Source organism: Balaenoptera borealis (assembly GCF_965194805.1).
Source record: "Balaenoptera borealis genome assembly, chromosome: 14".
Taxonomy (NCBI): domain Eukaryota; kingdom Metazoa; phylum Chordata; class Mammalia; order Artiodactyla; family Balaenopteridae; genus Balaenoptera; species Balaenoptera borealis.
The window spans coordinates 153105-176926 of NC_138875.1; the positions used below are offsets into that span (position 1 = coordinate 153105).

The 23822-nt window shown below is 54.9% G+C and overlaps 1 protein-coding gene across 4 annotated transcripts in view; it reads left to right on the forward strand.

Annotated features, from left to right (window-relative positions):
• SLC66A2 (solute carrier family 66 member 2) overlaps positions 1-22195 on the forward strand; it is a 48791-nt gene extending 26596 nt beyond the window's left edge. For 3 of the 4 annotated variants that reach the window (XM_082355652.1, XM_082355654.1, XM_082355653.1), the window contains 2 exons: positions 8172-8388; positions 20464-22195. In XM_082355652.1, the coding sequence (XP_082211778.1) occupies positions 8172-8388; positions 20464-20671 (425 nt within the window). In that variant the 3' untranslated portion in view covers positions 20672-22195. The remainder of the gene's footprint in view (positions 1-8171; positions 8389-20463) is intronic. The other variant, XM_082355655.1, reaches the window with a different exon arrangement.
• The last annotated feature ends 1627 nt before the right edge of the window (positions 22196-23822 follow it).

Here is a 23822-nt window from a genome sequence, read left to right on the forward strand (position 1 = left end):
TGCTAGTATGTAGAAATGCAATTTACTTTTGTATATTGATCTGATAGCCTGCAACCTTGCTGAACTCATTTATTCATTCTAATGGATTTTAGTGGGTTCCTTAGATACTTAATAAATAAGGTCATGTCATCTGCAAATAGGGATAGTTTTACTTCTTCCTTTCCCACCTGGATGCCTTTTATTTATTTATTTCTTTTTTTTTTTTGCCTGGTTGCTCTGGATAGAAACTGCAGCACAGTGTTGATTAGAAGTGGTAAGAGTGAGCATACTTTGTTCTTGATCTTAGGGAAAAGCATACTTTTGTTTATCCCCTGCCTACCTTAGTGTAATTGTCATACGGTTGACTTTACATGTGCTAAAGCCCCATGCTACATTGTTCTTATTTTGTTTAAATAGTCACTTATCTATTAATAAGATTTAAATGGTAAGAAAAAAATCATATATGTTCACCCACTTATTTACTGTGTCCAATGGTCTTTTTTTTTAATTGATTTATTTAATTTATTTTATTTTTGGCTGCATTGGGTCTTCATTGCTGCACACGGGCTTTCTCTAGTTGCAGCGAGCGGGGGCTACTCTTCGTTGTGATGCGTGGGCTTCTCATTGCGGTGGCTTCTCTTGTAGCAGAGCACGGGCTCTAGGCGTGTGGGCTTCAGTAGTTGTGGCACGCGAGCTCAGTAGTTGTGGCTCGCAGGCTCTAGAGCACAGGCTCAGTAGTTGTGGTGCACGGGCTTAGTTGCTCTGCGGCATGTGGGATCTTCCCGGACCAGGGCTCGAACCCGTGTCCCCTGCATTGGCAGGCGGATTCTTAACCACTGCGCCACCAGGGAAGCCCCCAGTGGTCATTTTTGATTGGATGTCAGACATTGTGAATTTTACTTTGCTGAGTGATGGATATTTTTGTGGGCCTATAAATTTTCTTGAGCTTTGTTCTAGGGTGCAGTTAAGTAACTTGGAAACAGTTTGATCTTTTTTTTTTAAGATTTATTTATTTATTTATTTATTTATTTATTTATTTATCTTGTTTATTTTTGGCTGCATCTGGTCTTAGTTGCAGCACGCAGGATCTTCTTTGAGGCAGGCGGGATCTTTCGTTGTGGTGCACGGGCTTCTCTTTAGTTGTGGCGTGTGGGTTTTCTCTTCTCTAGTTGTGGCACGCAGGCTCCAGGGCCTGTGGGCTCTGTAGTTGTGGTGCACGGGTTCCAGAGTGCGTGGGCTCTGTAGTTTGCGGCTCACGGGCTCTAGTTGAGGCGGGTGAGCTCAGTAGTTGTGGCGCGTGGGCTTAGTTGCCCCTCGGTGTGTAAGATCTTAGTTCCCTGACCAGGGATCGAACGTGCGTCCCCTGCGCTGTAAGGCAGGTTCTTTACCTCTGGACCACCAGGGACGGCCCAGCTTGATCTTCTTAGATCCTGCTTTTAAGATTAGTTCAGTGGAACCAAAGCAGTGCCCAGTCTGGGCTAACTGTTCCCTACTGCTGGGGCAAGTTGCCCCTGTGCTCTGCCTAACGCCCGTGTGTTTTGAGGTTTCCCAGGCTGGCTGGGGTGAGGGCTGCTAATGTGAACCCTCTTGGTTCCCTCGCTGGTGGGGGCCCCGCCGAGTCCTTCAGGGCCATTCTGCAGGCCCTCGGCCCCCATGCGGCCTTCCCTCCAGCCCCGAGACCTGCACACTCCACCTGCTCGTTCCCAGACCAGCGCCTTCACTCAGGGTGTCTGCCGGCTCTGCTGTGAGGGTCCCACTTCCTGTCCCATGTCCTGGGAACTCTCAGGGTACAACTGGGACAGTTTGGGGCTTACCGCACCTGTTTCCCATCTCAGAGATTGCTGTCCTTCACTGCCCAATGTCCAGGGTCTTACAAGGATATATTTTGCCCATTTTTGGTCCAAAACTCCACATATTTTGACCGTGTTTTGGTTGTTTGGGAGAGTAAATGTGGCCCCTTTGCCCCATCTTGGCTGGAAAGAGAAGTGGCAGCTCAGTTTTCACTTTTCCGGCCTTTGTATTCTTCTAAGCACCCCTAGCCGCTTCGGTGTAAATGCCCAGCTAGTACGGGTTTTTGTTGCTGTCCTACAGCCTGGAATTTGCCAGAGTGGAAGGATGATTAATCTTTCTTCTCAGGGTGGTGGGGACTGTGGCGGGCTGTCCCCTCCGCTCCTTTGCTCTGGTGCGAGCGGCCACTGTGGGTGTCCCAGGGAATCCCCATGCCCTCCCCGCTGGGGGCACCAGCTGTCCCCCTGCTGCTCTGGGGGGCCCTCCTTAGATGGCTCCGTTTGTGGTAAGTGCATGAATTGAGGTGGCTTAGGGTGTGCCAGCTTAGCGGTGCCTATGTTTTAGGAAGGCCCTGGGCCTTGATTTTCAGTGAACATTGTAGGCTGAGTGAGTTGACAGGCTTGGATGGGGTTGGACGTTCCAGTTCAGTTGCTGGGCCACAGAGAGGAACAGTGACTGCATCTGAAGCCCACGGGCATCGAGTCACGCTGTTGCTGTGGAAACACAGCTGGTCATCTGTGGGGCTCTCGTCTTTTTTTTTTTTTTAATTAATTAATTAATTTTATTTATTTTTGGCCACGTTGGGTCTTCGTTGCTGCGCGTGGGCTTTCTCTAGTTGCGGCGAGCGGGGGCTACTCTTCGTTGCGGTGCACAGGCTTCTCACTGCGGTGGCTTCTCTTTTGCAGCGCATGGGCTCTAGGCACACGGGCTTCAGTAGTTGTGGCACGTGGGCCCAGTAGTTGTGGCTCGCGGGCTCTAGAGCACAGGCTCAGTAGCTGTGGCGCACGGGCTTAGTTGCTCCGTGGCATGTGGGATCTTCCCGGACCAGGGCTCGAACCCGTGTCCCCTGCATTGGCAGGCAGATTCTCAACCACTGCGCCACCAGGGAAGCCCAGCTCTCGTCTTCTTGATCTCGTCACACTTTGCCTTCCTCTTTCGTCTCAGATATGTGATAAGTATTGTGAAAATGCACGTGAGGGTTCTTTTTGCTTCCTCTGGCAATTCACTGCTGTATCATCTTGTAAAGGGCCAGGTGCTCCCTGGTGCTGGCACGTTTTCCTGGAACTTCAGAAACAGTGGTCAACCCAGCTCCTGGAAGAGACGATTCCCCTGCCTGTGACACAGGCAGAGACAGACTTCTGGGAAGTGGGCATCGATCATGACAGGTCCTCTCTCCCCCGATGACCAGCTCCTATCCCACCTCCTCCGAGTCACACTTCCTCCTCCCCTTTCCCGTTCTCAGGGAGCTTTGTCCTCACCCCCCGGAGGGCGTGCGGCGGTCACTGTGCAGCGGTGGCCTTGGAGGCGCCGACCTCTTGGATCTTGTTCTCTGAGGTGGCAAAGTGCTGTTTGCCAAATGAGCGTTGAACTGGGCAGCTTTACACCTTGTTCGGAATTCGTGCTTATTGATGAGGATGCCTGTTACAGTTATTCGGGCCTTTTCAGGAGACACCTTGAGTTACTCATGCAGAACGTGCTTATTTGGTCCCACCTGTTCCCGAGCATAGAGCTGTGAGCAAGCTGCACGACTTTTTGTTTCGAAGCCCCCCGCACTCGGACGCGGGGCCCGGTGGCGCTGCTGGACCGCCCTCACGTCCCCTCCCCTCCCCCCCGGCACGCCTCTGCACCCGCCTGCTTCTCTCGCCCACTCGCCCGGGCTGCCGGCTGGTTCCGAGTGTGGTCCTCGCGCAGGCACAGCACTTCGGCTGCAGAAGGCGGACGCTGGTCTCAGGCCGGGTTTACTGAAGGGACACGTCCCGCGACTGCAGTGGTTGTGGTGGGAAGCCCAGACCCTCGTCGCCACCACAGCAGCGGACGCTCGGGTGAGGGGCTGTCGGATGAGAACTTGGCGGCTGTGATGCCTGAGCGCTGCTGCTGGACTCTGACCCACGTGATTGAAGTTGTATAAACCTGAAGGGCAGGAATTACGCGCATTTCCACAGGTCATCACAGTGAGTCGCAGTGAAAAGGGCCGTGTCTCCTGGGTTCTCGAAGTGAATTGTTGGCACCTAATCCTCCGGAGGGGGCAGTTTCCTGAGCGTCGAGTCCCGGGAGCTGGCGCGCGCTGTGCGTCCTGCCGGCCCGCGTTGCCTCCCAGCCCGGCCTGGCTCGCCCGCCCAGGGCCCCCTGGCTGGTGCCAGGCTGATGGGAGGAGGCCGATCCGGCCGTCGTGCTGGGGGCGGAAAGCGGGCAAGGGCTCATGTGCCTGTACGTAGTCCTTGCTTTCAAAAGGAATTCTTTAAAAATGTATCCAAGAGGCTGTGTTATCTGCCACAGATGAGCTTAATTACATAAAATGCAACTTTGTGTTTTCGTGTGTAAAGGCAGATCGCTCCGCAGACTTAATACAGTTATGTGCTTTGGCAAATGGCAGCCATGTAACCGAGCTCTCTGGAGGCGGCAGCTGGGCTCCCGGCCCCTCCGCGCTCCCACGGACGCCGTCCCCCCTCGTCTTGACCCCACTTTTGGTCCTCATGTCCCTCCTGTGAGTCCGTCATGGTGAACGCAGGGAGGGGCCCTGTCCTCAGCGTCAGCGGAGCGGGGGGCTTGGCAGGATGCTGGCCCCACCGAGTGCCCGTGGGGTGACCTCGACCTTCTCTGTGCCCTGTTTCTGGCATTTGTGTGGATGGTTTTTTGGCTACAACGGCTTTGCAAACCTGCCTGTGACGCAGCGGGATGTGGACCAGCAGACCAGGGGCCCGGGATGGCCTGAGAGAACTAGCGAGAAGTCGGAGGTGGCCACGCGGGCCCCCTGCGGCCTCCCTGGAGCCAAGGTGAAGCCCCAGGCCTGACCCTCCCTGGGGGTGGGGGGCGGGCAGAGATGCCGTGACTCTGGCGCGGCTCCTCTCTGGGCACCATTCTTCTGTCCAAGCTCGCACTGACGTCCTGTAGCCTCAAGGCTGGGTGTACAAATACCTGTTCGAGTACCTGTTTTCAGTTCTTTTGGGTGTGTGCCCGGAAGCGGAATTGCTGGATCATACAGTAATTCTGCGTTTACTTTGTTGAGAAACTGCCGTCCTGTTTTCCGCAGCGGCTGCACCAATTTACATCCCCACCAGCAGCGCACGGGCTCCCTCTTCCCACCTCCTCGCCAACACTTGTGATTTCTTGTCTTTTTGATGATGACCATTCTGACAGGTGTGAGGTGACATCTCATTATGGTTTTGATTTGCATTTCCCTGATGATTAGTGATGTTGGACATCTTTTCATGTACCTGTCGGCCACTTGTATGTCTTCTTTGGAAAAACGTTTATTCAACTCCTCTGCCCACTTTCGTTTTTATTTTTTTATTTTTTAATAAATTTATTCATTCATTTATTTATTTTTGGCTGTGTGGGGTCTCTGTTGCTGCACGCGGGCTTTCTCTAGTTGTGGGGAGCGGGGGCTACTCTTCGTTGCAGTGCGCAGTCTTCTCATTGTGGTGGCTTCTCTTGTTGCCGAGCACGGGCTCTAGGCGCGCGGGCTCAGTAGTTGTGGCTCTCGGGCTCAGTAGTTGTGGCTCGCGGGCTCTAGAGTGCAGGCTCGGTAGTTGTGGCGCACGGGCTTCGTTGCTCCGCGGCATGTGGGATCTTCCCGGACCAGGGCTCAAACCCGTGTCCCCTGCACTGGCAGGCGGATTCCCAATGACTGCGCCACCAGGGAAGTCCCATTCTGTCCATTTTTAATTGGGTTGTTTGTTTTTTGATGTTGAGTGGTCTGGTTCTGTATATATTTTGGATATTAACCCCTTAGAAGATAGTAAATATTTCCTCCCATTGGATAGGTTGCCTTTTTATGCTGCTGAATGTTTCTTCTGCTCTGCAGAAGCTTTTTCTTTGTTTCTTTTTTCATTCGATCTTTAAAGGTTGCACTCCATTTACAAAGTATTGGCTATATTCCCTGTGTTGTACAGTACATCCTTGTAGCTGATCTTACACCCAGTAGTTTGTACCTTGCACCCTCCCACCCCTGTATTGGACCCCCCCGCCCCCCATAACTACTAGTTTGTTCTTTATATCTCTGAGTTGCGGAAGCTTTTTAGTTTGATGTAATTCCACTTGTTTATTTTTGCTTTTGTTGCTTGTGCTTTTGGAATCATATCCAAAAATTCGTTGCCAAGACGCCATATGAAGGAGCTTTTTCCCTAGAAGCACACAAGTTTAAAATTTTGACGTAGTCCAATTTATCTATTTTTTCATTTGTTGCCTGTGCTTTTGGTATATCTAAGAAATCACTAACAAATTCAGTGTCATGACGCTTTCTCCCTGTATTTTCTTCTAAGAGTTTTCTAGTTTTATCTAGTATGTTTAGTCTTTGGTCCATTTTGAGTTGATTTTTGTACATGAAGGTAGGGGCCCAACCTCAGTCTCTTCTCAGAAACTTTTTGACAAGGATTTTCTGGTAGCCATTTGCCAACTGACTTGCTCCCTGAGAACCTAAAATAGAAAGGCTTCCGATCGATTGACCACAGGCCCAGCTTTCTGAAGTCCCCACACACTCACCTGGTGTCCTCAGCCGTCCCTGTCCTGCCCGAGCTCTCAGCCCTGACCGTGTTCTCCCCGCTCCTTGGGCACAGAGACAGGACCTAACTCGGCAGGCCTGCGAGTCCTCCCCTGCCACACCCTCTCGGGCCCTCTGTCTGCGAGGCCTGTGCGTGGGCCCCCTGCTCCGTGTCCTGCCCCCCCCCCCCACTCAGGCCCACACACTGCAGCTGGGGCTTCTCAGGGAGCAGCCAGACTCAGGACCCTGAGGTCCTCGGGGAGGGGACCTCAGAGCCGCAGGCCATGTCCATTCCGCCTCTGGCACCCCTGCCGGCCCTCCCCCTTCCCAGCTCCGATGCCCACAGTGTCCTCACATGGGGTGAGGTAGCGGGGGACCTGGATGTGGGGGACAGGGCGTGTGGTACAGCCTGGACCCTGCCCCATGGCACCTCCTGGCCCCCTGGACGGCCGACTCCTGGTGGCCTCGCCCATGCCGGCAGCCCTTGCTGGGCCTTTCCCCGAAGGGGTGCCGGGCTCTGGACCCGACCAGTCTAAGGACCGGGTCAGGCTCGGCACATCGCGCCCTCCCTGACTCCCTCCATGTTTATCCCCATTCCCTGACCTTCCCGGCCACCACCTCTGTGCCCAGGACCCCCGCATGTCTCTGCCAGTGCCCAGGAACCTCATGTGAACTGCTCATTTGTTTGAGTGCTTGTGAATTTGGTTTCGGTAGGACACGTCTATGCAGCAAACAATAACATCGTATCAGCTAAGTGTGTGGTGATATCATACACTTTCACTGGGCCTTTATTATGGGCTGGGTACTTTTGAGATTCATAAGATTTACTCATTTAACCAATGAAACAACCCTAGGAGGTAGGGACTGTTGTTCCTCTATTACATCTGAGGAAATGGAGAAACAAAATTAATCCAAAGTTGTAGAGGGAAGGAATGGAGAGAGGTTCCAGAGGCTCTGGTACTAGCCCGCAGTACACTAACTATCAGACTATTTTAGGAAGAATTTAAGGATTTTAATGTCTTTTATGTGGAGCTAATACCTATATCAAGGCTCCTTCAGAAATGCCATAATGGAGGCAGATGGAGCCCACAGTTTATGTCCTCCCCACACTGACCTTGGCCTCCTCACTCAGTCCCATCCTCCTCTCACTGGCCTTGACCTCCTCACTCGGTCCCGTCCTCCTCTCACTGACCTTGGCCTCCCCACTTGGTCCCGTCCTCCCCACACTGACCTTGGCCTCCCCACTTGGTCCCGGCCTCCCCACACTGACCTTGACCTGCTCACTCGGTCCCGTCCTCCCCACACTGACCTTGGCCTCCCCACTCGGTCCCGTCCTCCCCACACTGACCTTGACCTGCTCACTTGGTCCCGTCCTCCCCACACTGACCTTGGCCTCCTCACTCGGTCCCGTCCTCCCCACACTGACCTTGGCCTCCCCACTTGGTCCCGTCCTCCCCACACTGGCCTTGGCCTGCTCACTCGGTCCCGTCCTCCCCACACTGACCTTGACCTCCCCACTCGGTCCCGTCCTCCTCTCACTGACCTTGGCCTCCTCACTCGGTTCCGTCCTCCCCACACTGACCTTGACCTCCCCACTCGGTCCCGTCCTCCTCTCACTGACCTTGGCCTCCCCACTCGGTCCCGGCCTCCCCACACTGACCTTGGCCTCCCCACCTGGTTTACGTCTCTCTCCCTTTTGCCCTAGACCTCGAGCCCCGGCACTTCTGGCGCTGGAGCCGCTTCGGGGACTACGTGCAGTGTGTCCTGGCCTTCAGCGGCGTGGCAGGCTGTGTCACCTACCTGTCCCTCGACTCGGCCCTCTTCGTGGAGAGCCTGGGCTTCCTGGCCGTGCTGACCGAGGCCATGCTGGGCGTGCCTCAGCTCTGCCGCAACCACCGCCACCGGTCCACGGAGGGCATGAGGTAGGGGCGCGGCGGGGACCCGGGCGCAAATCTGCTGCTTCACTTTCAGTTCTGCTGGGAAGCTGCCAGCTCAAGAGCAGTTCTGGGTTAGGACGCTGGTCTTCTGACCTCTTGATGTGCAAGCAGGTGTGTTCCTGTGCAACAGGTGAGGGGAAGCCGAGACCCTCCGTGAAGCAGCTCACTGCGGGCCACGGACGGGAGGCGGGGTCCACAGATGTCTCCAGAAGGCAGAAGCTTCAAGCCCTTTAACGTAGGAAACGACGCGGCAGCTTCCTCCCCCTTAGCACCACCAAGAGCAGGTCGCAGGCACTCCCTGCCTCCCTCAGGCACAGTTCCATTTATGAGAACATCAAAAAGCATAAAATGCTTAGGAATTAACTTAACCAAGGAGGTGGAAGACCTGTACAATGAAAACTACGGTGAGATGGCCACCTCTCACCCGTTTGGATGGTGACTGTCAGAAAAACAGAGAATAGCAAGTGTTGGTAAGGATGTGCAAAAATTGGAATTCTTGTGTTCTGTTGGTGGGAATGCAAAATGGTACAGCTGTTGTGGAAAGCAGTATGCCATTTCCTCAAAATATTAAAAATAGAATTACAATGTGACCCAGCAATTCTACTTCTGGGCATATAACCAAGAGAATTGAAAGCAGGGTCTTGAAGAGAGATTGTACACCCATGTTCATAACATAACAGCATTACTCATAACAGATAAAACATGGAAGCAACCCAAGTGTCCATCAGTGGATGAATAGATAAGCACAATGTGGTCTATCCATACAATGGAATATTATTCAGTCTTAACAGGAAGGAAATTCTGACACAGGCTACTTCATGGACTCTTGAGGACATGATGCTCAGTGAGATAAGCCAGTCACAACAGGAAAAATACTGTATGGTTCCACTTATATGAGGGACTTAGGGTCATCGAATTCATAGACAGAAAGTAGAATGGTGGTTGCCAGGGGCTAGGAAGAGGGGAGAATGGGGAGTTACTGTTTAATGAGTATTTATCTATAGTGTTTTTGAGTGGGTATCTCTTTGTATAGATTTTTTTAGTGAAGTGTAGAAACTTTACCTCCCTTTATGATATTTTTAATGTGGTATATTTTATATACATAATGTTTCCCTCCACTTACAATTTTCTTAAATATTTCCTCTATTCATATTTAGAACCACATCAGATAATATTATAATTTTTGCTTCAATCAACATAATGCACAAAACTGAAGAGGAATAGGAATGTCTATTGTGTTTACCCTTATTTTTGCTTATGATATTCTTTCTTCCTTCCTGCTATTCCAAGATTCCTTCTTTTCTTGTTTTTGTTTTTGTTTTTGTTTTTTTTCCTGTTTTGAGAAACTCCTGTAACTAGCCTTTAAGGGTATTTCAGGTGGTGGCAGATTTTTTTACTTTTCCTTCACCTGAGAATGTCTTGATATCCCTTTCATCTCTGAAGGATATTTTTGCTGATACAGAATTCTAGGTTGATAGTTCATTTCTTTTAGCCCTTGAAAAATGTGCCACTTCCTTCTGGCCTCTGTGGCTTCTGATGAGAAACCCACTGTGATTTTTGTTTTCCCCTATAAGTAAGGTGTTATTTTGCTCTAGCTGCTTTTGAGATTTTTTTTTTTTGTCTTTAGTTTTCAGAAGTTTGACTGTGACGTGTGTCTTGGTGTGGATCTGTCCTGGTTGGGATTCACTCAGCTTCTTGAATCCCTAGGGTTGTATTTCCTGCTAATTTGGGGAAGTTTTCAGCTGTTATGTCTTTGAGTACTTTTTCAGTCCTGCCCTTTACCCCTCTTCTCTAGGACTCTGATGATGTGGAATGTTAGGTCATTTGCTATGATTCTTCTGTTAAGATCATTTCTTTTTTTGTTATGATTCACTGGTTCTTTCCAGTGTTCCAGCCACTGTGCTCTGAGAGCCCATTCACTTTGGTTATTCCTTTTGGTTATTGTATTTTTCAATACAGTAAAACTTACATTTGGTTCTTCTTTACATATGTTTCTTTTGTGAAGCTTTTTGTTTCTTTGCTGAGACTCTCTTTTCATTTGTTTCAAGCATATTCATAATTGCTCACTGAAGCAGTTTTAAAGTGGCTGTTTGAAAATCTTTGCTTTTTCTCACAGTTTTGGCATCTAAACACTGTCTTTTTTTAATTCTGTTTGAGATCTTCCTGGTTCTTGATATGACAGATGATTTCCAGTTTAAACCTGGACATTTCCATTTTATTTGTAAGACTCTGGGTCTTACTTAGACCTTTGGTTTTAGCTGGCTTTCTTGACACTACCCTGGCGGTGGGATTGGGACGCCTGGCAGGAGTAAAAGTCTAGGATTTCCACCCTCTTCTGCTATGACGGGTGGTGGTGGGGCTGCCTTTTTTTCTGTTATGTTTGTCTAGAGTAGAGCAGTTATTGGCTAAAAGTTGCCTATTTTGCCAGGCTGCGCCCTTCCTGGTCTTTTGCACAGAGAGCAGCCTCTTCTTGGGGCCTTTTGGCATTTCCTGCTTCTCCAGCTCCAAGTCTGGGGTTTCTGTGGCCTTCTCCCCACCTTTGAGAGTCTGGTGTTTCTGTGTAATGTCCAGGGTGTATAGGGGAGGAGCAGGGAGACGATTCTGTCTTCCAAGAAGCTGAAGTTTGTGTCACACCTGATTTTAACTAACCTTTTGTTTTTGTGTGCGATACTCTTATCTTGGGTACGGGACACATGACTGCAGCTGCCTTTTAGGCTGACCTTCTAAACCTCCTTTTATTTGACCACTGTCTCCATGTTTCTCCAGAAACATCCTTACCATCTGACAGTGATGTGCTGTTTTAATTTGCCCAGCTCATCTACTTGACTGACGGCCTTGAAGGCAAGGACTGTATCCCGTTTATTTCTTTCCCCAGCATCTGACAACGTGCTTGGAAAATTACAGCAGTTCAGTTCAGTAAATATTTATTGAATGAACTCATGAAGGACTAAAATAGTCGATTCTCTAAATCACTTTTGGGAAATAGGAGAACACTTGGGGAAGCAGGTATGAATGTGGAAGATTTACCAGTGTGGGTACCTAGCTGATCGGGCTAATTCTTGGAGAATTTGTGCACAACAGCGAAAGGTGCAGAAGGCCCCAGTGGGAATTGTGTCCCTGGTGGGGCTGCAATGGCTCATCCAGCAGAGGCGGTGTTGGAAAGACGCCAGGCCGGACCATGGAGGCCTGTGCTGCTCTGCAGAAGCGCAGCCGTGGGCGTGGCCGCCCCACTTAGGCCTCGGGGTGCCCTCGGGAGTGACAGGTTGTGCAGAAGGCCCTGGCACCTGGGGCGTTTGACGTGAGAAGAGGAAGCCCGGGGAACTGTGAGGCCGGGTGGAGCACACGCTCCTGAGAGTCTGACTTCAGGGCGTAAAGGATGCATGTGGTCGTCAGCCTTTGGTGACCGCAGCCCCTCTCCCCCAGGGCCTCTGCCCCCACAGACCACCTGCCTGCCCGGCGGCACTGGGTAAAGGAGACAGAAGGCAAAGGCGGAAGGGAAGGGAAGGAGACTGTGGTCAGTGCCGCGAGCAGGTCTGGCGAGAAGGCCCGGCCGCGCGGGGACGAAGACCCGCTCCATGCCAACCGGCAGGGCCTGAGCAGGGCCCGGAGCCAGCGGAGGGGGCCAGTCTGTGTCACGGACACGGGCCGCTAATTCAATCAGCTTGGAGCGCGGGGTCCTCTCAGGAGCCCACTTATCCTTGTTAAGAAGACTAACCTAATCGTGGCCCCTGCCGGCTCGGAGACGGGCTCTGGGTGGAGGTGTAATTAGGTTAGGGGCCTGTTCAGTGTTGCTGTCGTGTCCACTGAGCCGCAGGATGCGCAGGCAGGGCTCCGTGGGTGGGTCCGCAGGGCCGGGCCGCTGGGGGCCAGCTGGGCCTCTGCACCTGCTGTGGGGGGGGCGGGCCCTGCAGGTGACCGGAGGCGATGGGAGGGTCACAGGTTCTCTGCTCAGCTGGAGTTAACAAAGAGGTGACCCTGCTCTGTGTGTATTTAAAGGGCCAACACCCTTTTTCTTAGCGGTGGGCACAGACCGAGTGCTGGGAGAGAGAGCGAGTGCAGGGCTGGAGCCTGGTTACAGTTTTGTTTCCTGTAAAATCTGTGCTTCTTCCAAGAAGCCTGTGTAAGCGAAACTCTAAGGTAAAGGAATTTTCACGCAGTGATGGATTAAACCTGAAGCAGGTGTGTAAACAGTGCAACGCCGGCGTCGGCTTCTCCCAGCCCAGCTCACGGGCACCTGGGCCTCCGCGTGTCCCTCTGCTGGGTCTTCCCTCAACCCCACCCCCGTCTCTGCTCCATCCCTGCCAAGGTCCGTCTGTCTCGGTTGTCACTTTGGCCCCAGGGCGGGGGCCTTCTTTCCTTGCTCAGTGAAGTGTCCCCAGCACCCAGAACAGCTTGGCTGTCAAAGGTCAATAAATCCGACTCCACGATCCTGAAAATGAGACTCCTAGGTGTCCCTGTGCAGGCCGGGCTGGTCTGACCTGCGCCTGACCCTTCCCTCGTCCCCAGGGCCAGCACGATGCCACCCGTGTGTTCAGGGAGTCTGGACGCCTGCTGGAGCCTGAGCCGTGGCGAGTGTGGTGCCCCCCCCCCCCACGAGCGTCCAGCCCGTCACGTTGTAGCCTGATTCCTGTGGGGCGGGTCTCGGGCTCCTGGGCGGAGCGAGGAGGGTGGGGCCGTGAGGGAAGCTCCCCTCCCGCCTTCCACGTCCCAGCCTGGAAGACAGAGGCTGGGGCTCCCTGTGGGCACTTAGCGGGGTCGGTTCAGCCTGGGTTCAGCCCAGAACTTGCCCTGGCACGGGACCCCCCAGCCGGCTGCGTGGTCAGCCCCCCTCGGCATGGACACAGGAGCCTCCTGAGGTTGGCCCGTCCCGTCCCAAGCAGAGGACCAGAGGCCTCCCTCGCTCTCCTGAACCCAGGCCTGGACGCAGGACTTGTTGTCAGGGCTGCCTCTGGCCCTCGTCCCCACTTCCCGGCAGCCGCTCTGCGTGGCCTGACCCAGCATCCTCAGGGAGCCCGCCGGGAGGGCTGCTTCATCCCCCGACCTTCTCTATGATGGAGACGCCCTGGACCCACTGGGACTTGGGGTTCGCAAAGCCCTGTGGTCAAGGCCACCACAGATCTGCTGCGGGACACTCAGCCTCAGCTTGCTTCAGACAGAAGACCGTCAGGAGGTGTAAGAAGGGAAGGGGCTGTGAGGTCCTATTCGAGGACCAACTTCGTCTCCTGCGGACCTGCTTGGAAGGGCCTACCCATGGACGCGTTCAGAGGGTGTGAGCCCACGCACACAGGTGTGTGCACACACACACAACTCACACACACACGTGTGCACACGCTCACACGCACACACTCCCACACTCCCAAACGCAGATTCTCAAACATGCACACACAGACCACGTGCACATATGCTCACACACACATGCACACACATTTTCACACACGTACATTTCTTGGAGGAAATGCAAGAGATACTTGATGATTTCCCTTTACAAAATGTTAAGTGACTGTTGCTTCTGAACCAGTAATAGAAAGTGCTGCAGCTTTTGACTCATGTTACTAATTAGTGCAGCGGCCCTAAGAGGCCGACTGTGAGTGAAGTTCCTCCTCCTTCCTCCGCGTTTTGCTGGATCGGAAGATGTTCCCCAACAAGTAATTACTGGAGAGCCTGGGGGCGGCTGGGACGGGAAGAGGAAGCCAGCGTGGGGAAAACCAGCCGTGGAACCGGTTACGATCGAGGAGGGGGAGGGGCAGGCGGGAAGCCCGGGGACGAGCAGGGGCCGCGAGAGGAGGTCGCGTGTGCGCGCGTGCGTGTGTGTGTGCAGGTGCATGTGTGTGTGTGGCCGCCGTGGTGTGGTGGGGATGCCGAGGCGCCGCAGCCGCTGGGGCCGCCCCGCCCGCTGCCTTGTCCCAGCGGGGACACTTCCTGCCTTGACAGGCAGCGTCCGGGAAGTGTCCACCTGCTCCGGCTCCGGCGTTGCCCTTGAACCTGGAGCGGGGCGCCTGGAGCCTTGGCTGCTCGGGAATCAGGGCGGCGTCTCCCCCGGGGGCCGCACGTATGTCACTTCCCAGCCCCCTACTCATCTTCCTCTGTCGTCCTTGACACGTAATAAGCCCACAGTGGTGTGAATGGAGAATGCCATGCGTGGTGCACGTGGTAACGGCGCACGTGTGGGCTCCCGCACGTGCTTCTCCGCCACGGGGCACACGCACACGCCACACACCGCTGTGCATGTGCGCACACGCCACACACCCCTGCGCGTGTGCGCACACGCCACACCCAGGGTCCAGTCGATGGACGAGGAGGGCTGGAATTAGAATTCAGCAAAAGCCCTGGAACTTTAAAAAAAAAAAAAACTTCATTGAGATGTAACCTATCACACCATCGCCATTTAAAGTACACAATTCAGTGGATTTTAGGACTTTCACAGAGTTGTGCAGCCATCACCACAATCTAATTTTAGGACATTTTCGTCACCCAGAAAGCAGTCTCATACCCATTAGTACTCCCCATTTCCCCCACCCTCGCTGCCAGGCCTGGGCAACCACTGGTCTGCTTTCTGTCTCTGCGGCTCTGTCTGCTCTGGGCACGTCATGTAAATGGAATCAGACGATACGAGGTCCTTTGCTGCTTTCACTCTGCATAAGGTTCCCAAAGTCCGTCCACGTACGATCTGTCAGCGTCCATCTTTCCTAAGGTTGAATAGTATTTCAGTGTACGGACAGATGGAGTTTTGTTTATTTCTTTTTCAGCTGGTAGACATTTGGGTTCGCCGTCTTTCTGGCTGTTGTGAACAGCGCTTCTGTGAACATTTGTGTACCAGTTTCTGTGTGGACATACGTTTTCCTTTGTCTTGGAATACACCTAGCAGTGGAATTGCTAAGTTGGTGGCTGCACCATTTTCCGTTCCCACCAGGGGTGTTCGGGGGTTCTGGCTTTTCCACACCCTCACCAACGCTCGTTACCATCTGACCTCTTGATTGTAGCCATCCTCGTGGGTGTGAAGTGGGATCTCCTGTGGCTTTTGATTTGTTTCTCTGGTGACTAATGACATCAAACACCTTTTCCTGTGATTATTGGCCATTTGTGCGTCTTCTTTAGAGAAAGGTCTATCCAGATTCATTCCCCATTTAAAAATTTGGTTATTTGTCTTTTATTATTGAGTTGTAGAGATCTTTAACTATTCTTACCAGATATGTGATTTGCAAATATCTTCTCCCATTGTATGCTGTCTTTTCACACTGCAGCACAAAAGATTTGACTTTGATGAAGTCCAATGTATCTTTTAAAAAAATTGCTATGCTTTGGATGTCACACCCAAGAAACCATTGTTTCTTGTGACCCACGGTCACAAAGACCTACTCCTGTGGGATGTTTTCCGGGTAGGGTTTGAATTTCGGGGAGCTCTGGATAGGCGGACAGGAGGGTAGGTGTGGCCCGGGCCGGGGAGGTGTGTGGGCTGCTGGTGGGGCCGGGGAGGTGTGTGGGCTGCTGGCGGGGCCGGGGAGGTGTGTGGGCTGCTGGCGGGGCCGGGGAAGTGTGTGGGCTGCTGGCGGGGCCGGGGAGGTGTGTGGGCTGCTGGCGGGGCCGGGGAGGTGTGTGGGCTGCTGGCGGGGCCGGGGTAGGCGCAGGGGTGAGGCTCTCACCTCGCGGCCCCTGGCTGGGCGGAGGCTTTCTGGACGGCCGGGTGGGGCGAGGATGAGGTGAGAGGTATTTTAGGAATAGTCATCTGCCTGCTCACTTTGGGAGGAAAAATGCTGGAGCCAAGAATGAGGTAACGGGAGCCCGGATTAAAATAGCAGGAGGGCGGGGAGGGCCAGGCACTTGAGGCAGCAGCTGGGGACCAGTGTGAGGAGGGACCTAGAGAAAGGAATCCAGCTTCCAGGCGCCCCCTGAGCTGGAGGAATGCAGCCTGGGGACAGTCTCCCCTCCCACCCAGACCAGCTTCTGCAAGGTTCTCTGAGCCCTGCGCCCCCGGCATCATCGGAGCCCTGGGCCGGCTGAGCCCTTGCTCGAGGAGGGGTCTTCCTGGAGACCCAGCCGTGCGCAGCAGGCGAGTTCCGGATGTGGTGTCCACGAGGACGTCCCTGGCCTGCTGGCCGGTGGTAGCCAAGCCTTGGGGCTCGCCCCGCCCGATAGCTGTTGAGGGTAAAGGAAGACCTAACACCCGTGTGGGGAGAATGGGCCTGGGCTCGGCACACGTCCACAGGGCACCGCAGGGTCTGGGGTGACCAGAGAGTGCGAGGCACGAGCTTTTATGTCCAGAGCGCCCTGCACGAGGGCTCACATCGCTCAGGCTGGCACTGGTCTTCTGCTCAGACGGGCTGGGAGCAGCTTGATTAATATTTGCCCCGAGCCCTCGACACGTGGGGCTGGTGGTGGGGCCTGTCGGATTCCTGCCCCCGGGGCAAGAGCCGACTGCGGGGCCGGGGCCGGGGAGGCGCCTGGGCAGCTAAAAATGTTCGTGTGCGTCAGGCAGGGCCCAGCTCTTTGCGATGACCTCACGTCTCCACTTGCCGGGGTGAAGGTGCACCTGTGCCTTCAGGGCCCAGAGGGACACCAGCCCGGGACAGGCTCCAGCTGTGCCTCCTGCCGCCCCCTCCCCAGCCCTTCCCACAGTGCGAGGCACTCGCTGTGTGCCCTTGGGCGAGCCACCCGACTTCTCTGTGTCTCAGCCTCTCCTCCATAACAGGGGCCGCACAGGCCACCCCGTGTTGTTTGTTTTTGGAGGGAGGGTCTTTGGGTCTCCTGTTAAGTTCGGGTATCTCTGGGGGAGACTGTGCCTCAGCTCCCAATTCTGTAAAATAGAACTAGACTCATTTATGACTCGTTGGTTCTCTTCCTGTCTTTACGGCCTTTTGCAGAAATAGCGGTTGCTTGTCGGAGCTTCTCCTTGAAATGCTTGCTCTGTGGGTGTGGGTTTTCCTTTGAAATGGAAGTGCTCCGAGCTGTGGAAAGCTGTGGGCAGCCTCGCTGGCAGGCCGGGCATGTCTGTAGCTCGGATGGGTGGATCTTGGCTCCGGTCTGCCCAGGTGCCCGCAGCCTCCTGGTGCCCAGTCCCCGGCGCACACCGCTCCCGCCACAGCTGTCGCTCTGGTGCGTTTCTCCACCGTGTCGTGTGCATCTCCCTCCCGCCCGGCCTCTGCAATCCCCCCGGGGTTCCACGTGTGCAGGTTGACCCGCGCCGCCGTGGGCGGCCCCTGTCCAGTCCCCTGTGTCCCTGGGCCGTGATGCAGAGTCACCTACAGACCATTTGTCACACTGCTACTTCACTCTAAAATTCCGAGTTGGTGCACCAGAGCAGGACAGAATTCAGACGGAGAGAGAGGCACAACTTTGCGGTGACAGATGCCACGTAGAAGAGATGACAGCAACGAGGCATTCTCCCTGCTGCTCCTCAGCCGTTGTCCAGGGTCTACTAGGTCAGGTGCCCACAGGGACCAGTCAGCGAAGGCCAGCAGAACTCGGGACGGGGCACAGGGTGGCCAGTGATGGAATGCTACTAATCTCAGATCTTTTCCGTGAAGGGCCCGTCTTTCCCCTTGGGTGCAGCTACAAATCTGGACGGGACGGACGGAGCAGCCTGGGTGCTGGAGCAGACGGATTGCGGGGAGGAAGTATGAATGACACGAGGTGTTTTGTTTTTTCACATCTGCCAGCCTGGGACTCGAGCACAGCCCCAAGTCCGGAACGGTGTGCTGGGTAGAAAGCTCCGAGAGAAGCCGCTCTGCCTGGTCTGAGGAGCAGGAAGGGCTCTCCTCCAGGACCTGTGGGGCAGACCACCACCCAAGTCCCAGCCTGGCCACCGAGGGCCGCCCACACAGTGCAGATACGAATAGCGCCGCAGTGGTTTTGAAAACTGAACTGAAATTGAGCCGTAGCCCCTGAAAACCAGCCAGAACTTGCAGCTTGAACTTAACCGTGTCAGTTCCCTGGTAGAACATAAAAAACGACATTCTCCACAGGATTGAAGCAAGACAGAGTCTCCTTACATAATGTTAAAAACGTCTAGGATATAAACCAAAATTACTCACCATGAAGAGTAGGAAAATGTCAACAACTCTCAAAAGAAAAGACAATCAACAGACAACAAAGAATCGAAAGACAGTCAGCTAAGGTGACACATATACTGGAATTATCCGATTTTAAAGTCACTAGTATAACTGAGCTCTAAGGAGCAATAGCAGACACTCTTGAAATGAACGCAAAGACAGACCATCTCAGGAGAGAAATAAAAGCTCTAACAAAAGCCAACTAGAAAAATTTAAATTGAAAAATACAGTAGCTAAATAAAAACTATACTTCAGTAGTTCAGTAGTAGAATGGTGATGACAGAGGACGAATTAATGAACTTGAAGATCAATATAAGTCATCCATTCTGAACAACAGAAAAAAAATCGGGGGAAAAAAAGAGAATAGACTCAGGGACAGCACCATGAAATCTAACATTTGTGTCACCTGAGACCACAGGAGAGGGGAAAGAGTGGCGCAGAAAAGAATGTTGAAGAAATAATGGCTGAAAACTTCCCAAATTTGATGCAAGATCAACGTACAGATTTAAGATATTCAGCAAGTCCCAAACATGCATTACACCACAAACTGCTAAAAACCAAAGTCAAATAAATGTTGAAAGCCAGAGAAAACGGACTGATGATATATAATAACCTGGATTTTTAAATGCAGTTAGTTATCAGCTAATTAAAAACAAAAGTCTTTAAACGCCATGTGAGTCAACATGACAGGCCAAGTGAGATGCACTGGGCTGTTGAGACGGGTGGGCCGGCTGCGGGGTCGACGGGAACCAGCCTTCTGGGCCTCCCCGAGCCCTGAGTCATTCTCCTGATTGAGGACCATGGAAGCCTCCAGCCGCCGTGGGCGCAGGTCAGGGGAGCTGTCCCCTTCCTGTCCCGGTTCTGCGCGGTCGGGCTGACCCTCCGGTGGGCAGAGCAGGGGACGTGGACATCCCTGCACTGGGCCACGGGCTCCTCGCCTGGTTTTACTGATAAGAGTTGACCTGGGGTCGGAGGCCTCCCAGCTCTGGGGTGAACCAGGGCCACCTCAGGGGCGCAAAGTGCCTGCCCTGCCTGTGGCACAGACGGCTCCCAGCCTGGTGTCATCCTGTCCCTGAGGGTCCTCACCTCCTCCCTGTGACAGGCAGCCCCCCCTCAAACCGTGGTCTGGCTTAGTGAGCCATGTAGTGTGCGCCTGCTGTGGAAGTGGGTCTGATTTAAACACTTTATGCAGGAAAACACGATGGTGCTGATGCTCGTTACCTGGCAAGCCAGGCATTAGATGCTGTGTGTGGAGAGGTGTGTGCAGACGTGAGCGATAGATGACACGGGGCCGCTCTGTGCCACACGGACCGATCTGAGACTTTGGGAGTGGCACCAATGACCAGGAATGGAATCGCCCTCAGGCTGTCTTTTGAGTGAGGGGCCTGGCCGGGAGGGGATTCCCGGGAGAAGCCCGCATCACCCTGCTTTGCCCGGCAGCCTCTGGTTTCCTTCTCAGCACCCCTGGGTGCAGGTGTGTGGGGCAGAGGGCCGCCCCTCCCAGGCCAGTTCTCGTGCTGCAGGGTCAGCCTGTGGGACGCGGCGTGAGGAGGTGGCGGTCTTCCCTCTCCCGTCTGAGGCCACAGCATGTCTCCCGAGGGACACACACCTGATGTGCCTGCAGCCAGGAAGGAGGGGACGTTTGTGAGGCCGTGTGGGCTCGGCCCCTGTGCCGGCCCCTCCCCTGCTCCGGAGAGCTGAGGCTGCTCCTGCCGAAGGGCCTTCCTGTCCCTGCAGCCGTGCACGCGGTGGCTTCGTGGCCAGGACTGGAGGGACGGGAGGGTGGGCCGAGGCCTGGCATGTCCCCCTGACCCCTGGGCTATGTCCCCTGGCCCCTGGATTATGACCCTTGACCACTGGGTTATGACCCCTAGATTTTGGCCCCTGACCCCTGGATTATATCCCCCGACCCCAGGGTTGTGACCCCTGAACCATGGTCTGTGAGCCCTGACCCCAGGGTTGTGACCCCTGAACCATGGTCTGTGAGCCCTGACCACCGTTTCTCTCTCCACAGCATCAAGATGGTCCTCATGTGGACGAGCGGCGACACCTTCAAGACGGCCTACTTCCTGCTGAACGGCGCGCCCCTGCAGTTCTCCGTGTGCGGGCTGCTGCAGGTGGTGGTGGACCTGGCCATCCTGGGGCAGGCCTACGTGTTCACCCGCCACCCCCTGAAGCCAGCCCCCCACGCGGCGCATCCCGCCAGCGCCAAGGCCCTCTGAGGCAGCCGGGAGGATGAGGATGCGGGACCACGGGCCGTGGGCTCCGGCCCGGCCACCTGTCCTCCCCGAGTGGGGCAGGTGGGTGCTGCGGCCCCGAGACAGGGTCCCAGCCATTGGGGTCTTGCTCAGCTTCTGTGGCTCTCGGGGGGTGATGGGGGCCTGGGTGCCGACGTTGTGCTCTGTTACCCAGGACTCGTGTGAGCAGGTTTTCCCCCCAGGCTGGGCACCTGCTGTTCTCAAGGTGACGGAAAAGCAGGTCTCCTCTCCCACTTTGGCTCAAAATACTGCTGGCTGGAGCCTGGGTCATGTTCATATACCAGGAGGAGGCCACCCTGGGCCCTGCAGGACCAAGGACCTCAGGAAACCTCCACATCTCAGCCCCCGTGGCCTCGACGTGGCTGATGGGGCCGAGGGGGCCTGCAGCTGGGCTGGGGAGCCCCAAGATGGGTGAGACGGGGGGCAGCAGTGAGAAACGGCACCAGGAGAGCCCGGGTCCCAGCCCACGGAGCCCGCAGCCTCAGACTGGCTGTGGGTGACTCACGGCAGTGTCGGGCCCGGGACACGTGGGGATGAGGTACCGAAGCATCACAGGGCTCTGGTTGCGAAACCCTAGGTAGGTACCTTTCCAGGGCCCCCAGCGGCCTTGCGGCTCTGCCGGCCCCTCCTGGGCGGGCTGCTGTGGACCCAGCGTCTCCAGCCGGGCGTGTGAGCCCCGGGGTGCTGGGAGCGGGGCCTGGGTTCTCCGTGGGTGCTGGGGCACGGCAGGTGCAGCAGCCCCCAGGGCCGCCTGGGAAGGCCGAGGGCCCGGGTCTGGGGCCGGGCAGACCCCCTGGCCGTCCCCACAGAGGGCTACCGCACCGGCATCCCTTTCCTCTGGGAATCGTGTGCTTGCAGATACGGCCTTAGGTGTCTGTCTTCCAGGCTTGGAGATGCCTGCGGGTCAGGGCAGGGGACAGCAAGGCAGGTGTCCCCATGCTGTGCAGGGCATCTCTGCCGCCCCCCCCCCCTCCCGTGCAGCCCTCCGCATCCGCTGTGCCTGGTGGTGGTGGGGCTGCTGGTCTGGCATTGGTCCCCCTTCGGTTTACACAAGCATCTCAGCCGTGCCCAGCGGCCCTGCTCCAACTCCAGGCCCCGCAGGGCGAGCATTTAGATGCTTCCACACGGCTCCCGCAGGCGCTTTCCCTTCCCCCAGGCAGAGGGGTGGCTCTGTAGTGTCCACGGTCCTGGGGCTGGTGCCAAAGCTGCAGCATCTGCCGTGGCCAGTGGAAGGCGTGCGGAGCCGTTTCCTCCTCCTGAGTTTTCCTCAAAAACTCCTGAATGTTTGTTTGAGGATCCTGCTTAGTTCTCTGGCCTGCAAGATGCTTTGAAAACGTTTATTTTTAAAAAATGAAAGGAGATGTCTGTAGCAGTCATTGCCTCCAAATTAAAACATTACCGGTTGCAGGGGTGACTTACATGCCATGTGTGGGAGCACTGGTGATTCTGTCAGGGTGGCTTTAATTCAATAAACTGCTCGCGGATCCAGTGTGGCCTTGTGAGTGGAGTCGGAGTGGGGGGTCCAGGGCAGAGTAAAGGACCGGTCTCGTCCTCATTCACCTCAGGGGACCCCAGGGAAGGGCTGGGCCAGCGTCTCCTCCTCGGGGGACAGTTCCGGCCCCTGTGAGACCGGGGCTGCTCCCTCAGGCCCCCGGGGACAGTGACCGCCCTGCGCCAGCAGGGCCAGGCGGGGCGAGGTGGTGGCGCCCGGGTCTCCGCCAGTCGCACAGTTCCCTTAACGACGGGATGTCTCAGAAGGTTGGGGAGTGTCTCCTTTAAAGGCCAAAAAAAGTGTTTCAAGGAAAACCGGTAATTCTGTGTAGCAAGTAGGGTTGGATCCGTTTGTACCGAGCATTTTTTTTTTTTTCACGGAGAGTATTTATGCTGAGGGCAAGACCAAAAAAATCAACAAAGTCAAAATACATGGAAGCGATATATTTTAAAGTTTTCGATGAGTCAGTCACCCCAGCCTGTAGCGCTGGCCTCGGAGAGTCTGAGTGAGCTGATCAAAGGTGGTGACATCCGACGTGGCCGCCCCCGGCAGCAGGGAGCCTCGGTGTGGACCCTGGAGCCCGTGTACTGAATCACGCAGGACAGGGGTCCTGCTCTGGGGGTGGATTTTTGTTTTCCTTCTGATAATGTGTTAATTGAAAATAACTTTTAATTTAAAAATTAAGGCCGTAAGTTCAAATAGTAAAAAACCAAAAAGACATATGAGGGTGCCTTTTGGGGACTTCACTAACGAGCCAAGAAACGGCACTGACGCGGCCCCTGTGTCCTCCCGAGGAGCGAGCCCCAGAGCTGCGCTTCAGACACAGCAGAGTCACAAGCCCAGCTGCTGCCCCGGCCAGGAGAGCTCGGAACCCCGAGCTCTGGGCACAGCCATCCACCGGGGAAAGGGCAGACGTTTCTAACAGCCCCACGAGAAGTGGGGCTGCTAGTGAAAAAAATACATGAAGGTCACTTTTTCCCCAAAACCCTAAATGTCCTATTTTTTTATAGCTCTTCCTCTCAACAAGGATAGCATTTTGGAAATGGGAACAAAATGGTGCTGCTGCCCCAGCTCCTGGGGTGCGTGAGAAAGTCCATCTCATTCAGGTGAGCTTCTGAAAGCTTAGAGCAGATAAAGAGCTGCAAACGGTGCCGGCACCCTGCCCACAGCTCTCGAGCTGCCCTCGCCACCCCAGCCCTGGTATCCAGCTGGCCAAGAAGAAACTGTGTGTGTGTGTGTGTGTGTGTGTGTGTGCGCGCGCGCGCACGCGCGGGGGGGATGCATTTTCCCCGAAGATAAGGGGTACAGGAATTGGGGCTATTTTGGAAGCAAACATGGGAGTTTCCAACCCTCAACATTGACAGTGGAGCACGTTCAGCCCCGGAGCTGCCCCGTTCAGTCTGAGTGGCACACGCGGGTCAGCTGGGGGTGGGGGAGGGCCCCTCGGGCCCAAGGGAGGACGCACAGCTGTGCAGAAAGCAGCCCTGAGGGGAAGGGGAGTGTTGGCTGATTCCTGGAGTGTCACAGACACAAGTCACCCCCTTAAACGCTTCACAGACGTTGGGGGTCAACCGGAGAGCTCTGGCGGGGACCAGGATCCTGCATCCTGGGGCTGTGGAGCCA